Raw genomic sequence first — 16,541 nt, forward strand, 5'->3', positions numbered from 1 at the left:
AAGTACCTTCATTTATTAATTTAATATACCTAACTTTTTCAAATTGCTATTTAAATGGTATATATTCATATTTTTTTTTTCCGAAGGTGGTAAAACCTATCAACTCAGGTGTCAAACCAACAGTGAGGACAGCCATCTCTGGCTGCTATCCGCGAATGCTGGGTTTGACTCATCACTGTTAAATAGGAAAACCACGCATCACTGTTAAATAGGAAAACCACGCCACCTGACATAACCCTGCTGGTAGTCCGTAATCGGGAGCAGGCTCTCACTCCTGCCAGATGCCTCTGGGTCTTGGGCCGTTAACCTGTTTCCTTACGTCCTCTGGGTCATATTGTTCTAAAAAGCAAAAGTTAAGTACCTTTATTTATTAATTTATTATATATATTAAAAATTAATAAAATGGATTCTTCGGGTTTGTCTTTTACAGTTGTCATATTGGGAATCGTGAAATTCATCACTCTCAGCCATAAACGGACTGCTTATTGGCCATCGCAACGGTTACGAACTTGACTTTTAGAGAGCGACTAATAATAAATAACAACCGAGGGGCCGGACCATTGAGCTGGGATTTGGAAAATTGTAAGCATCAAACTGCACCAATTATATCAAAGAATATTCACCTGCTGTATAATTGAAGCATCGAAGCAGATCGCAATTCATGACTATATAAACCGGTGAAAGATAGCTCTCTCTTCCTCCCCCGGCAAACCACAAATAAAATTCGAGACGGAGTGACCAACCAAATCGGAGCCTCCATGGCCACATCAAAACCTACGCCCAAGACCCAGATCTCTATAGCGGGAACTTTTGCCAGCAGCGCTTTCAGTACTTGCTGGGCCGAGGTACTTCTTTTCTCTCATGCTATTAACATTCTTCTTTTCATTTGCAGACCCAGAAATGTCTGCCCTTCAATGTCTTGCATCGATAAAAAAATTATTTTCGGATAACCCTTTTTTTGAATCTTCAATCTTCAGTGTTTGGCATCAACAATAATTTATTTCGGATGCCGTTTTTTCAATCTTTATTTTATTTTTGCCACCCGTGTGTTGATCTACAGATAATAATTATCATGTTTTTGCCCATACTGGCATATATATATCTGTGGGTGTTAAGATCTGTTTTAAACGATCTCAATCCTTTGTGATTCATCGTGTCAATGCTCTACTCAATCTCAGGGGCATCCTTTGTGATTCATCCGTTTTTTTCAAATTTTATTTTATTTTTGCCACCCGTGTGTTGATCTACAGATAATAATTATCATGTTTTTGCCCTTACTGGCATATATATCTGTGGGTGTTAAGATCTGTTTTAAATGATCCCAATCCTTTGTGCTTCATCGCGTCAATGCTCTCCTCAATCTCAGGGGCATCATTTTATGTTTTCTATTTATGGTTTTTGGGATCTAGTTTCAAATGACCCTAATGTGGTAAGTTCGCCTTTTTCCAATTTGGGGGATTTTATGATCACCGTAGTTAGCTTACAATATAGTAGGGTTTTTAGATTTTTTTGATCAAAGAGCTGCAATTTATGGCATTTAATTTGTTAAAATCACTTAAAAATTATACTACCAAAATAAGAGTCTACATAATATAAACATGAATGGACTCATATGTCATTCGAGAACTTAAACATTGTGGGAGCGATAGCAGCCCTGCTTTCACCAACCGTGCAAGCCAATGCTATCGACATTTATGCATTTTTAATGAAGTTAGTCGTTTTTCTTACAATTATCTTTGTATTTGGTTTAACAGTCAAGATGATCTGTAAAACGTGTATGAAGTGCATGGCACAATATCCACATCTTCGGTTTGGTGGCCTTGGGTTGGTGTATGCCTTTGATCAGGAGTTTGTGTATATTGGGTTATTGTTTACGGACAATCTAGATTCAAAATCTCAATGGCAATTGCATATTGTTCTCAAGAATGTAGATGCTGGTTTTCAGGAGTTTGTTCATATAGGATTATCGTTTGCAGACACGCAATCTAAACCCCCAATGCCAATTGCATATTATGCTCAAGCACTTGGATGCCGGTCTTCAGTTGATAAGCTAGTCTTTGTCGTTAGTCAACGGTTATATTGGGCAGACCGGACTCCAGACTGGGGTTAAAACTAGTTTTTATTTATTTAATCTCTACATTTATGCCATATGGTTTTGGGAACGCTAAACTTTCTTTGGAAGGATTTTAAATTGATGGTGATATTTTTTTAAAATTTTCAAATCTTAAAAATTCTATAATTCACCTTTTTGTTATATCTTATATTCGGTTGGTCTACTAATTCTATTCGTATTTGAGGTCCATTATATTGAAAGGCGTGACTATGGTTTTTTTTTCATTTTTTGTTGTTCATGGTGTAGATATGCACCATCCCAATAGATACAGCTAAGGTGAGGCTCCAATTGCAAGGAAAGCAAACAGCTGGCGAAGCACCAAAGTACAAAGGTATGTTTGGTACCATGTCTACCATTGCCAGAGAAGAAGGGGTTGCATCTCTTTGGAAGGGCATAATCCCTGGTCTACATCGACAATGTCTGTTTGGAGGACTTCGTATCGGACTTTATGAGCCGGTGAGTAAACTTCTCCTCTTTCTAGAATTTTGTATATAGTGTACATGGATGTGGTGTTTGTTTCACTGTTAGGATGTCTGGATCTGACATATGGAGGTATTATTTGCACACAAAATATATACACTAATGTCAAATACTACCGTAGATTTAATACCTCGGTCAGAAGAAGGATTTTGTACAGTTTCAAGTTTGTCATATGAAAGCCTCACAAATGTAAGAATAGTAAAACCTTTTAGAAAAAAACAAGATGAAAATTTAGAAGAATTGTCACTGATGTTTAACAGTAGGTACATAAACCTACATTTCTAAAATACAGGCATTATAACTGCTTTTGTTTCGATTCTGCCTCATGTGCCTTATCTGGTATGACTGTGCAGCTCTGATTGATTTGTGCTGCTTTTTAGTTCAAGTCTCTGTAAAACTGCACAAAAGCATATGAAGCAAACAGTGGCCTATGCAATAACAGTTTGACATAAAGCAGGATATGTGGCAATCTTGTGATACTTGTTATGGATACCTGTAGTGCCCTTAACTCAATGGAAAAGAAACTAAATCGTTAGAATACCTGCAAATATTATTTAGGGAAAATATGTTTCATAACATTATAATATAGAACTTACATCACTTTTTGATTTCAAGTACCTACTTAGCATAAATAAAATACTCCATTATAAGTATGCAATACTTTTCTGGTTTGTTTCTTTGTTTATAGACCCTGAGAACTTAGAAGTTATTTGATTGCTAGTATTTTTTTTTGAGTTAAATAATTTCTACTTCTCCCATTTTTCATTTTCCTGAATCAGGCTTTTTTAGGTGAAACAATTTATCTTCCCCGAATGCAACTAGCAAACTCAGATTTGGTTCCAAGCCTAGACAGTCTTCTTTGGTTGATTAGTTCCATGCTGCCTTAGTAGAGAGGCATTTTCATCCCTTTTCTAAGTTGCCAAAAGCATGAGCCAGGGCAAGGTTCTCTTCCAGTTTTTATTGACATAAAAAGTTTCCTTTTAGCCATTAATAAAACAGTATGCACATCACCTTTATACCAAAATAAATATTTTGTGCATGTAGCCATCGTAGGGAATAACAAAGTGCAAAACTGAAAATTGTTTTGGATTTTTGCCAAAACACTCATTAATGCTGTTAGTGCCTGCCAGTCATGTTAGTCACCAGTGATCAAATATGCTCTTACAAGGTTTGTTAGGGCTTCGAGGTCAAATTTTATCATTTCATTAGGTTTCAAAATAAAATTTGGTCACTGGATGTTGTGTCTAGGTCACTACTTCTCCTTTCACTTACTCATGGTTGTCATCACTCATCATGGTCATTGTCTTCTTCGAGGTATCATATCTTCATTTAAGTGTTCTGGGTCATGAAATGGTTAAAATCCTCATTTTAGGTCATGGTCTAGGTTTTCACTCCATGTTTCTTCATGATACCATATGTTAAAACAAAACAAGTGAGTAAAGGGAGTTAGCAGCTTAGGGAAAACAAAATAAAGGTAAAGGTAATGTTTTATTTCAAATAAAACAATGTTGCAGTACCCTACCTCGTTTCATTATTTATCAAAAGGACATATGATGATGTCATGCCACTACCAAAGCAAAAATCAACTTTCAAGCTACAAAGGACCATTTAAAGCATCAAAAGGGTTTCATTTCAATGTTCACAGGTTTAAGCATCTCCTTGGCAAGTAAGTAAACATCTGGCACCTCTTATGCATCCTTCATTTTGAAGAACTCAGTGAAAATCCCTCTCCTAGGGTTTTGCTGTGCTTTTGGTCTCCAAATTCTTTTGCTTCATTGTAGTGAGAAAAATCCTAGTTTTTATGTTCCATAACCCCCACACATACCTTATATACCCCTCCCAACCATTTCCCATACCCATTCCCTTCATTTCCCCTAAACCCTAGCTCAATGCCGCGTTTTTGCAAATTTCTAGGCTAAGACTGTGTTTTGGACTTTTTCACACCTTTTCCTCACTCTTTTCAAGAAATTCCACCTCCCTACACTCCCTAACATCTATCCCTACCGCCCAAAATTTCCCCAAGAATTTAGACAGCCCTTAACCCCTTCATTCCCCTCCATCTACAAGATTGTCCTAAATCACCTGTTTTTCCCTACAACTAAAACCCTAATTTCTCTCCCATAGAGCTAGGTTTTGCCATGGAGTCTGAATCATATGAACAAAAGAGGCACAAAGGAGGTCAGATCAGTAGATATGAGCCAACTTCAACACAAGAGATAATGTCTTCACCATTTCTCAAGAAATCATTCCAAGAGACAAATCATTTGTTGCACATAGGGATAGTTTTGCTTCCAATGAAGATGAATTTCACAAAAGTGAAAGAGGTTTTTGTCAATCATAGACCAAGGAACACAAACCTCCTTCAGTTTATACACAAGTGTTATGATCTGGGAGAAATTTCCAAAATATAATTGCTACAGGAGAGTTGCTCCACTTTTGGGAGTAGTCTTGGGAAAATGCATTTTTCTCTGTCATGGAGTGTCCAAATGACTTTATTGATGAGTAAAATGATAACGAGACATCCGCAACTTTCCAATGAGCTATCAAGCGTTGAATTTGGAGTAAGGGAAGGCCCTTGAAAATCCTCTCAAAGCTAGGCGCTGCGCATATCCTTGATGGCGTTGCGTTTTTCCAATTTTAAGTGACCAAATTTAAACTTTGATTCTGAACAAATGAGAAACTATTTTTGAAAACTAGAGGAGGTTTTTATTCCTAACATACCAAAGAACAAAAACCTCTCTCATTTTTCCAAAAATCGTTATGGTTAGAGAGATATCACTTCATCTTTGTGTTCTATTTTTGCAGAAAACTCATATTTTTTTTGTTGACTTTTAGCCTATTTTGAAACTTAGAAACAATTATATGCACAACGCCTAGGTGTTGCGCTTTTTCCTCAGGGATCCTTTTGCCAAAAAATCACCACCATTGGATAGATAATGGCCTATGCATCTCAGCTATCCACTTTTGCAAACTTGTCAGTAGACAGATTGAGAGAAAATGTCAAAAAGGGGTCAAAAAGTCACTTTCTGCCATTGTTTTGAAGCAAGCGCTGCGCATATCGGAGTAGTCCTGGGAAAATCAATTTTTCTCCCTGTTGGAGTGTCCAAATCACTTTCTGTAAAAATCTCTGTTTTCCCACCCCGGTTTTCAGTTTCTCCTTATTTCTCCCATGTAGTTAAATGCCCATTCCCATAACCATACATTTAACAGACTGAAAAAATAAATATTGCTGAAAACACAAATTCTGGAAATTTTTCAGAATGCTGGAAATTGCAGAATTAAAAATCAGCAATAAAAAACAGCCATTAAAACACATTAAAACACTGATATTTTTGGTCAACTTGACCCTGGAAAAACCCCCTACAACTCTTGGGGAAAACCAGTTTGAGAGCTCTTCTTTATTTCTGAAAATTGCCTTTTTACAGTGAGAATTATTCAGCAAAAAATCAACAAGCAAATTTACAACTTATCTCCTTTCCCGTGCCTCACAGCAATCTGGAAATTACAGCAAACAGGACAGCAATAAATGCTGTACGGCTTTCGTTTTGTGTGCAGAAAAATCAGCAAATTGCTCCTCGATTTTTGTGCAAAAATCTGCCTTTCACTATGTGCTGAATCAGCTGTACAAATCTGCTCAACTGCTGCCTTGGAATGTGTGCCAAGCTGCTGTCTCCTTCTCCTCCTTGCTCAGAAATCTCTCTTGCTCTCCTTCTCCCAATCTGCTCATGAAAGAATGAATGACCTTTTCCTCCTTTAATATAACTCCAAGTGACTTTTGGGTGATCCAAGTGACTTTTGGATGATCTCTAAATCCAATGGCTGAAATAGATTTAGATCAATGGTTGAGATTAAATGCTCATTTAAATCTCACTTTCTATTTTTTAATTCACCCCACTTTAATAAAGACCCACTTAGTCATTTATTTCCAAAGTCACTTTTCCTTTCTAATTTTTCATTTACTTTATAAAAGTTACTTTAAAATTAGACTTAGTAACTTTATCACTTAAAGTCACTTTTAAATTAGATTTAACTTTATAAAATTATAAAGTTACTTTAGGAGAAAAATTAAATTCTTTTGGACACTTTTCCCTAGGCCAAAGATCAAAGCCTAAGGGAACCACCTGTCCTCCGGTACCAAATTTCAACACTCCCTCTTACCGAGGAAGGTGTTCCTCACCACACCCATCTTGTCTCTGAAGTAGACATGCTTGCCCCGTGGTAAGGCTTTGGTAAGAATATCTGCAACCTGCTCATCAGTGGAAATATACTCAAGTTTCACAACTCCCTTCTGAACATAGTCTCTGATGAAATGATATCTGATCCCGATATGCTTTGACCTGTCATGAAATACTGGATTCTCCGTGAGTTTAATGCAACTCTGATTATCACAGTAAATCACTGAAGGTCTCAACGGCTGACCAAATAAGCCAAACAACATCTTGCGAAGCCAGATGGCCTCACAACTAGCTAGACTGGCTGCCATATACTCTGCTTCTGCTGAACTCAGTGCTACTGACTGCTGCTTCCGGCTGAACCATGACACTACTGCTGAACCCAACCCAAAACAACACCCTGAAGTGCTCTTCCTATCAGAAGCACAACCTGCCCAATCAGAATCAGTGTATCCTGCCAATCTCACTCCATCTCCCTGCCTGTAGTCCAGACCATAATCCACTGTCCCCTGCAAGTACCGCAAAATGTGTTTTGCAGCCACCCAGTGAACCTTCCTAGGCTCACACATAAACTGACTCATCGTGTTGACTGCAAAACAGATGTCTGGTCTAGTGTTGACCAAATACATCAAGGAACCAATCAGCTGCCTGTACAATGTGGGATCCACCAACTCGGAATCCGAAGCATGAAGCTTCTTCCAGTTGGTGATCATCGGTGTCGACATGGGTCTACAATCCTCCATGTGGAATCTGCTAAGGATGTCCACAATATACTTCCCCTGCCCCAGGAAGAAATGCCCCTCCTCGTGCCACACCTCCAAGCCCAAAAAGTAATGCATCAAGCCGATGTCCTTCATCTCAAACTCCGCCGCAAGATCTCTCTTGCAGTGCTCTATGAGTCTCTCTGCACCTGTAATGATCAAGTCATCCACATACAACACCAGAATGAGAGGCTCCTCACCAATCACAATAAAGTAAAGGTTCGGATCTGCCTCACTCTTTGTGAAACCCATCCCCTGCAAGTATGCATCTATCCTGGAGTACCAAGCTCTGGGAGCTTGCTTCAGGCCATAAAGGGCCTTCTTCAATCTGCACACATGGGACTCCTTCCCATGCACCTCAAAGCCCTGTGGCTGCTCAATGTACACCTCCTCATGTATGAAGCCATTGAGAAATGCGGTCTTCACATCCATCTGGTGGATCTTCCAACCCATCTCTGCTGCTATCGATATAATGGAGCGGATCGAAGTATATCGAGCCACGGGAGCGAAGGTCTCCTCATAATCAACTCCCTCTACCTGGGAGAACCCTCTAGCCACAAACCTCGCTTTGAATTTCTCAATGCTGCCATCTGCAGCATGCTTTACCTTGTAAAGCCATCTGGAAGTAACCACGGATTTGCCCTCAGGCCTCGGCACCACCTCCCAAACATCATTCTTCATGATAGAAGAATACTCCTCCTGCATGGCCTCTCTCCAGACCTGCTGGCTAGCTGCCTCCTCATAGCTAGAAGGCTCAGAGTCAAGGATGCTGGTAACCATCGCCATATAGCTACAAAACCTCTCAGGTGGTCTACTCTCTCTGACCGGCCTCTTCGGCTCAGCAACAGATGTGGCATCTCTCAAGGTGTCCTGAAGCCACTTGGGCTTCCTCTTCCCTGAGCGCACTTCTCCCACCGGAGAATGAAACTCCTCCTCCTCATCATCATCAGTAGCCTGAACTCCTGACTGTCTGTCTGCTGTCCTCCTGCCTGCACCTGAACCTGTAGAAGCTGAGGTACCGTGTGAACTGTCCATCAGTGGACTCCCTAGTGAACTGCTCTGTGAACTGCTCTGCATGCTGTCCGGAGCACCACCCCTCTGGCTCGATGAGCCACTGCTCACTGACGGACCTGACATCCTCATAGATGTACCTCCTGATCCTTCTGATCCCTGCCCACTGGATCCCTGCGACTGACTCAACTGCTGCTGAGGGTCTGTCTGATCCAGATACTCTAACTCCCGTGACCTCCTAAAGGCCCTGTCCTCCTCGAACTTCACATCCCGTCTGACAACAACTCTCCTCTGTGCAGGAATGTAAATCCGAAAGGCCTTTGAGGTCTCACTGTAGCCCACAAAGATACCCTTCTCTGCGGTGGGCTCTAGTTTGGTCCTCTTCTCCTTGGGTATATAGGAGTATGTTATGCATCCAAAGATATGAAGATGACCAATATCAGGCTTCTTCCCAGAGAAAGCCTCCTCCGGAGTCATGTGCCCCAAGGCACGATGCGGACTCCTGTTCTGCAAGTAAACAGCTGTGTTGCAAGCCTCTGCCCACAAGAACAATGGCAACCCCTGATCATGTAACATGGCTTTGGCAGCCCCTATGATGGATCTGTTCTTCCTCTCTGCAACCCCGTTCTGCTGGGGGTTGTAAGGAACAGTGAACTCCCTCCTAATGCCTGCCTCCGCACAATAGTCAACAAACTCTCCAAGGGTGTACTCTCCTCCATTGTCTGACCTCAAGGACTTGATCTTTCGACCTGTCTGAGTCTCCACAAGAGCTCTGAACTCCTGAAACCGCTTGAAGACCTCACTCTTGGTCTTCAAAAAATAAATCCAGGTCCTCCTGGAGTGATCATCAATGAATAACACATAGTACTCATATCCACTCAAGGAAACATGAGACATCCGACCGCTCACATCGGAATGAATCAAATCAAGTATCCCCGTCGCTCTGCTGTCACTGCTGGGAAAAGGGGATTTGGCAAATTTGCCCATCGCACAACCTCTGCAAGTATCAAAGTGATCAGTACTGAAATCTGGCACACCTGTAGTGATCTCCCGCAATGTCCTCAAGGCTCCATGATACATATGCCCCATCCTGCGGTGCCAAATCTCACACAGCTCAGAACTGCTAGCTCTGCTGTCGGTACTACTGCTCAATGCCAAAAGGGGCTGAAATGCAAACTTGTACACCTTTGCATGGCGTACACCTATCACTCTAGCTGAATCAGCTGGAGCGCCCCTGGGATACATCAACACCTGTCCTCCCCTGAACAGTACCTCATATCCTCTGTCCTCCAAAGCTGAGACGGATATGAGGTTCTTCCTCATCCCTGGCACATAAAGAACCTCTGACACCTTCAAGGGAGGTTTGGACTCCCTCTGAAATGTCACTGTCCCCACCCCGACTGCTCTAACAACTCTGTCATCACCGAGTACTACCTCAATATCAGTACCACTCTCTGAAAGCTCTGAGAAGTACTCACGGACTCCTGTCATGTGACGTGAAGCCCCACTGTCCACATACCAGATACCTGTAGATGCTCCGCTAATCGAGGGAAAAGCATGCTCCCTCTGAACCTGTGTGGCAGGTGATCCTGCACTAGAGGACTCACATGTAGTGAACGCAAACTCTCGGTCAAAACGACCAGCAAAGTCCTCAATCTCTGCTGAAGCTGCCACGTCCTGGTTCTTCCCCTTCTTCTTCTTCTTCTCCGGACACACAACTGCATAGTGTCCCATCTTTTGACAATTCCAACACTTCACCTTGGAATAGTCCTTCTGTGTGTTCCCCTGTTTATCTTTACCTTTGCCTTTGCCCCCACCACTGCTTGTGGAAGCCTGCTTCTTCCCTTTGCCTTTTTTGCCTCCTGCCACCAGTGCTACATCCTCATCCTGCTCAACTGGCTTGGCTGCCCCAAGCTGACCTTTCCTGATCTCTGTCTGAATGCAATCATCCCAAAACCTCTCCCATGTGGGAAGGGTCTCACGTGCACAAACCCCATCAACAATGTTCAACCATGAACGGGGGAGGCCATTCACTGCAATCCGCACCAACTCAGTGGGTGGAATGGCCTCTCCAATCGCTGCCAACTCATCTCTCACATTGGTAATCTTTGTGAGATATCCAGCTGCACTATCATTACCCATCTTAATGTTCTTCAGCTTCTCCTTCAGGACCATCTTCCGGTTCTCATTGGTACTCTGGTAGAGATTGGACAATGCTGTCCACATCTCATGGGCATTGCTCTTTCCTCTCACATGAGGAATGCAATGGTCTTTGATTCCGTCTAGAATCAGCCTCTTACCTTTATTGTTCTTCTTTTTATACTCAGCCAACTGAGTAACATCAGTGGGCACAACAACAGGGTTCTGTGCGGTATGCACCATGATATCCCAGACTTCTGCCTCCTCAAAGATACTCTGCATTCTCTCATTCCAAACGCTGTAATTTGTATGCCCATCCAACCTATCCTCCACCCTCAATCCCAATGACATCCTGCTGTCCTAAAACTGAAAGATAACACTGCTGTGGTAAAGATAAAACTGCTGTTTATGAAAAATCAGCTTGCTGGAATTTTCTGAGTGAAAAATCAGCAACTGTAATTTTTTCCTTTTGCTGTCCCAAACTGCCATTCAGCACTCAAGCTCTGATACCATGTAAAAATCTCTGTTTTCCCACCCCGGTTTTCAGTTTCTCCTTATTTCTCCCATGTAGTTAAATGCCCATTCCCATAACCATACATTTAACAGACTGAAAAAAATAAATATTGCTGAAAACACAAATTCTGGAAATTTTTCAGAATGTTGGAAATTGCAGAATTAAAAATCAACAATAAAAAACAGCCATTAAAACACATTAAAACACTGATATTTTTGGTCAACTTGACCCTGGAAAAACCCCCTACAACTCTTGGGGAAAACCAGTTTGAGAGCTCTTCTTTATTTCTGAAAATTGCCTTTTTACAGTGAGAATTATTCAGCAAAAAATCAGCAAACAAATTTACAACTTATCTCCTTTCCCGTGCCTCACAACAATCTGGAAATTACAGCAAACAAGACAGCAATAAATGCTGTACGGCTTCCGTTTTGTGTGCAGAATAATCAGCAAACTGCTCGATTTTTGTGCAAAAATCTGCCTTTCACTATGTGCTGAATTAGTTGTACAAATCTGCTCAACTGCTGCCTTGGAATGTGTGCCAAGCTGCTGTCTCCTTCTCCTCCCTGCTCAGAAATCTCTCTTGCTCTCCTTCTCCCAATCTGCTCATGAAAGAATGAATGACCTTTTCCTCCTTTAATATAACTCCAAGTGACTTTTGGGTGATCCAAGTGACTTTTGGGTGATCTCTAAATCCAATGGCTGAAATAGATTTAGATCAATGGTTGAGATTAAATGCTCATTTAAATCTCACTTTTTATTTTTTAATTCACCCCACTTTAATAAAGACCCACTTAGTCATTTATTTCCAAAGTCACTTTTCCTTTCTAATTTTTCATTTACTTTATAAAAGTTACTTTAAAATTAGACTTAGTAACTTTATCATTTAAAGTCACTTTTAAATTAGATTTAACTTTATAAAATTATAAAGTTACTTTAGGAGAAAAATTAAATTCTTTTGGACACTTTTCCCTAGGCCAAAGATCAAAGCCTAAGGGAACCACCTGTCCTCTGGTACCAAATTTCAACACTTTCTTGAAGAGTCAAATGACAACTAGAGATCCATAGCTTTCCAATGAGCTATCAAAGTTTTGAATTTGGAGCATGGGAAGGCCTCCAAAATCCTCCTGCAAGCCAGGCACTACGCATATGTCTGATGGCACTGCGCATATCTCTGTGACAACTTTTCCTCAACATTTCTTCTGCAGATTTTGACTTAATGATCTAATTTTATTATTTCGATGTCTTGATGATGTAATTATGGATAAATTAGTTTAATAAGTTGTTTTTATGTTAACTTAGGCCTCATTAATGAGGAAAAACTCAAATCAAAGTCTAAAAGAAGAGTTTGTATTCAACCTTTTCACTCTCACTTGTTGGTTGAGATATTCTTGGAAATTGTTCCACCATTCATGGATTCGACCCCCAAGGGTGGGGAAATTGTTTATTTTGGTCTATATGTATCATTTTCTCAGTTAGAGAGTTGGGTTGGACATTTGAGGAGAGAACTCTTGTAACTTGTGCTTTAGCATTTTCAGGAAATCTAAAGAACAGTTGCAGCTATTATCTAGGAATTCATGTGCAGTGAGTTTGTGATCTTGTTTTTTCTCTGTTATAGGTTCATATGAAAGATATTCATCTCTTCTTTCCATTGATCATTTTCTTCAGTGGTTTTTCCTAAGTTTATAAGCAAAATTCTTTTCATAAAGCTCTATTTTGATGGCATTATCATTATATGTTATTCTCTTTCTTGCTTAATGAATTCATGATATATATGCTCATTAAGACCTCTTATTTCCTTTGAACACTACACTACATTGACAAACCCTAAGCCATCATAAAGCTATTGCTACCTTGCTCCTTTATATCTTTGCTGCTGTCACCCTTTTGATCCTTTGACCTAGTTACCTGGTTTTCATCCCTTGTTCAGCATCAAAACCCTAAATTTTCAAAGCTTAGCTGAGCCTAGCATATCTAGCCTAAAATCCTTTCATATTCCAGTCAAATTCTTTGGCTGTGATCTCATAGAGAGAGTCCTCTCTAGTTTGGTAGGGCTAGCTACCAAACTGAAAGCTTGGTTTTCGGTTACCTCTGTCAATTCCTCTCAGCTTGGAACATTGTGGAGAATAACATTTTGGCGCCATCGTCGGGGAACGTAAGATCATATCTTCCCTGGGAAAGAACGACAAGGATCAGATCTGATTACTGATGGTGAACAGTGATTAGACACAAGACACGCTGTGCATCTTTCGCCTGGCGACTTTAGTGTCGAAGAATCCAAAGGTTTAGAATTCTCATGGCGACTCCACTATTCAAAAACTGGTAGTTTGAAGAACTTCTTGGTGACTTAACTATTTTCAAAATGGATTCAACTGCTCAAAGGTATGCTCCTATGAATCGTGCTCACATTCCTGGTTTTCCGAATCGTATTCCTTGCATAGATTGGCAAACTAATCTGCCCAAATTCATAGATGGAAATGAGGATGAGGCTATTCTGCATCTAATAAAATTTCATTGGCATATACATAAGCTCGGGATTAGGTTTCATGAGGATTGTTTGATGAAAATGTTTATGGCTACCCTAGAAGGAAAAACAAGATCATGGTATGAAGGATTGAAGCCATGTAGCTTATTCTCTCTTAAAGAATTCCACACAACATTCTTTGAGTTTTATGGAAAATCTCATCATTCATTCTTGTTGTTCGAAGATTGTTGTGAATCCTGTGAAAATTTCATTCAATACCTTGAAGAGACTTTTGGTGATGAAGAATGTCTAGATTATGAGATCATAGAGGCCCTTTATGAATATTCTTCCCAACAGAAAATAATAGAGATTAGCTGCTTTGATACAAAGGATCATTCACAGCACACATCAACTCCTTTGCTTGAAGATGAAACAAATCTGCATCCTAACAGTCAAGAAGAAATTGGTCCAAGTCAGAATTCTGAAATTGCATGTACAGAAAACTTAAGTAGTGAACCATCTTATGACAATGATCATCTACTTTTGCAAGGAAATAGTGAACAAGAAGTTGTTTTCCTTGATTCTTGTGACAGTCAAATTGATATTCTTCCTGTTGAAGCACATGAGGAATCAAATATACTTGAAGTGGTTGCTGCATTTAAAGTTTTCCATGAGCATCCAAAACCTTGTCTTTTGGATGAGAGGTATGAAGATAGTCATTCACTTGTTTTTTCAGATTGTTCTTTCTCTGAGTTTTTATTTCAAGATCAGGTTTGAGAAGACCAAGATGAGGTTGTTGATCCATGGAGAAGTGACCATTGACTTACTTTCATGCCTCGGTATAGTTTCCCACACATCATTTGTCATGATAGAACTATACTCTTCCACCATGACATCCCTTCAAACTTGTTGGTTTGCTTCCTCCTCAAAGGTAGATGGTTTAGACCATTGTTTTACAACCCGACCGAGTCAACTCCGAAACGGCCGTTTCGAACCGAGCCATTACCAAAATCTTTGACCCGGCCAGCAACCCGACTCGGTTGACCGAGTCAACTATGACTCGGTCATCCATGACTCGGCGGTCATAGTTGACTCGGTCAACCCGGCCGGGTCATGTATTGACTCGGCCGAGTCAATGAAACTACAGCTGGGCAGCGTAAAACATGAAATTTATTCATTTTTTTGTGATTTTTGGTAAAGTTAAAGAACTACAAGTTCTTTTTGAGACAATATTTCAGGATTATGAGAGTTGAGACATAAGATCTTGATAATTTACACCTCAGATTTGAAAGAAGCTTAAAGTCTATACATAAAATGTTTGTATTACCACCAATATTATATTGAGGGCAATAAGAACCACTACAATTACATATTGAAATTCAGATCCTCATTATTCCTTAAGGTGATTTGATTACTCGTTTTCTAATTGCCTCCCTTTAAGAAATGAGTGGATACTATCAATGCCTGTGACTCTGTTCACTGCTTGGCTTAGCATGATGACAGTGAAGTGTATTTCTTGCCTATTTGACTCATATTTCAATAGTGAGCACTAGGAAAAGTATGTTTGAAACTTTTATCTATATGTCACCTCAAGAGATTGGAATTCTTTTATCGTTCAATAAATTTTGGTAAATATCGAAGGAACCATTTCAATTACATGCTGCACTCAAATACTGCCTTGATGCATCTTTCCATGCACTCTGCAACAAATGATATTGATGCAATTTGGATTAGAATTCCAAGGTTCAGGGAGACACTGATAAAGAACTGAAGTTTATCTTTATAGTTCACACCCATTTATTGGAGACCAAGGCCTGATTACACTATCAAGATATTAATGAAGACTAAAAGTATCAATCCTCTTCCTCTTAACTTCATCGACAATTCATATATACAATTATATTAATTTCCTAATGACTCATCCCCTTCCTGCTTGCCCAGCACCAGAATAATTGTCCATCCCCATCAATATTTAAAATTATGTTTTTTTTATAAAAAAAATAAATATTTAATGTATTTTTTACAACGACCGAGTCATTGAAATCGAGCCGGCCGAGTCATTACCGAGTCGGAGTCGGAGTCGGAGTCGATCCTCGGCCGAGTCCGAGTCCGAGTTGTAAAACATTGGTTTAGACTCACTGATGCTGCTCATCAAGGCCAAATAACTAGAAAAATTGACAAGTGGTCTACTCTGTCGAAAAGTCTTGTTAGGAGCGTCTACATGCTCCTTTGCATCCCTTAGGGTTTGCTCGACCCATCTCAGCGTCTTCTTGGTAGAGCTCAAAGGAACATCTAGCTTGTCTCTTGATTTGAAGGTCATGCCCCTGCTTCTGGTGCTATTGGTCCCCGCTCAACCTTCAACGCCTCTCGCTCTCAATCCTTTGCAATTGTTGGATCTGTCCCATGTCCTAAAGGTCCTACCCTCCTCAAATCTGACATCCCTCTTGACCACTATCTTCCTCTATCTTGGAATGTAAACCCTCTAGGCCTTTGAAGTCTCATTGTATCTAACAAAAGTGCCCCTCTCTGATGAGGGCTTCAGTTTAGTCCTATTCATTGAAGGAATGTGATCATGCACTAGACTATCGAAGATGTGCATATGACTCATCTTTGGTTTTACTCATGTAAAAGCCTCCTTAGGCATCACATCCTCCACTGCCCTGTGAAGACATTTGTTTTGTAAGTATAATACCGTACTACAAGCATCCGCCCACAAGAACATAGGCAAATCCTGATCATGGATCATGGCCTTGGTTGCTCAGATTATACTCCTGTTCTTCCTCTCTACCACTCCATTCTGCTGCAGATTGTAGGGCATTGTTAGCTATTTCTTGATTCTTGCTTCCTTGCAAAAATCCTTAAACTTGTTGGAGGTATACTTGCCCCCATT

At 40.3% G+C, this 16,541-nt stretch overlaps 1 protein-coding gene across 1 annotated transcript in view; it reads left to right on the forward strand.

Annotated features, from left to right (window-relative positions):
• Nucleotides 1-529: 529 nt before the first annotated feature.
• The window catches only part of LOC149151391 (mitochondrial uncoupling protein 1-like), a 147,266-nt gene continuing 131,254 nt past the window's right edge, over nucleotides 530-16,541 (forward strand). The window contains exons 1-2 of the mRNA XM_089438932.1: nucleotides 530-845; nucleotides 2,360-2,569. Coding sequence (XP_089295058.1) covers nucleotides 759-845; nucleotides 2,360-2,569 — 297 coding nt within the window. The 5' untranslated portion in view covers nucleotides 530-758. The remainder of the gene's footprint in view (nucleotides 846-2,359; nucleotides 2,570-16,541) is intronic.

Source organism: Pinus tabuliformis, chromosome 9 (assembly GCF_031772625.1).
Source record: "Pinus tabuliformis cultivar Carrire ecotype Pingquan chromosome 9, CPIR1, whole genome shotgun sequence".
NCBI lineage: Eukaryota > Viridiplantae > Streptophyta > Pinopsida > Pinales > Pinaceae > Pinus > Pinus tabuliformis.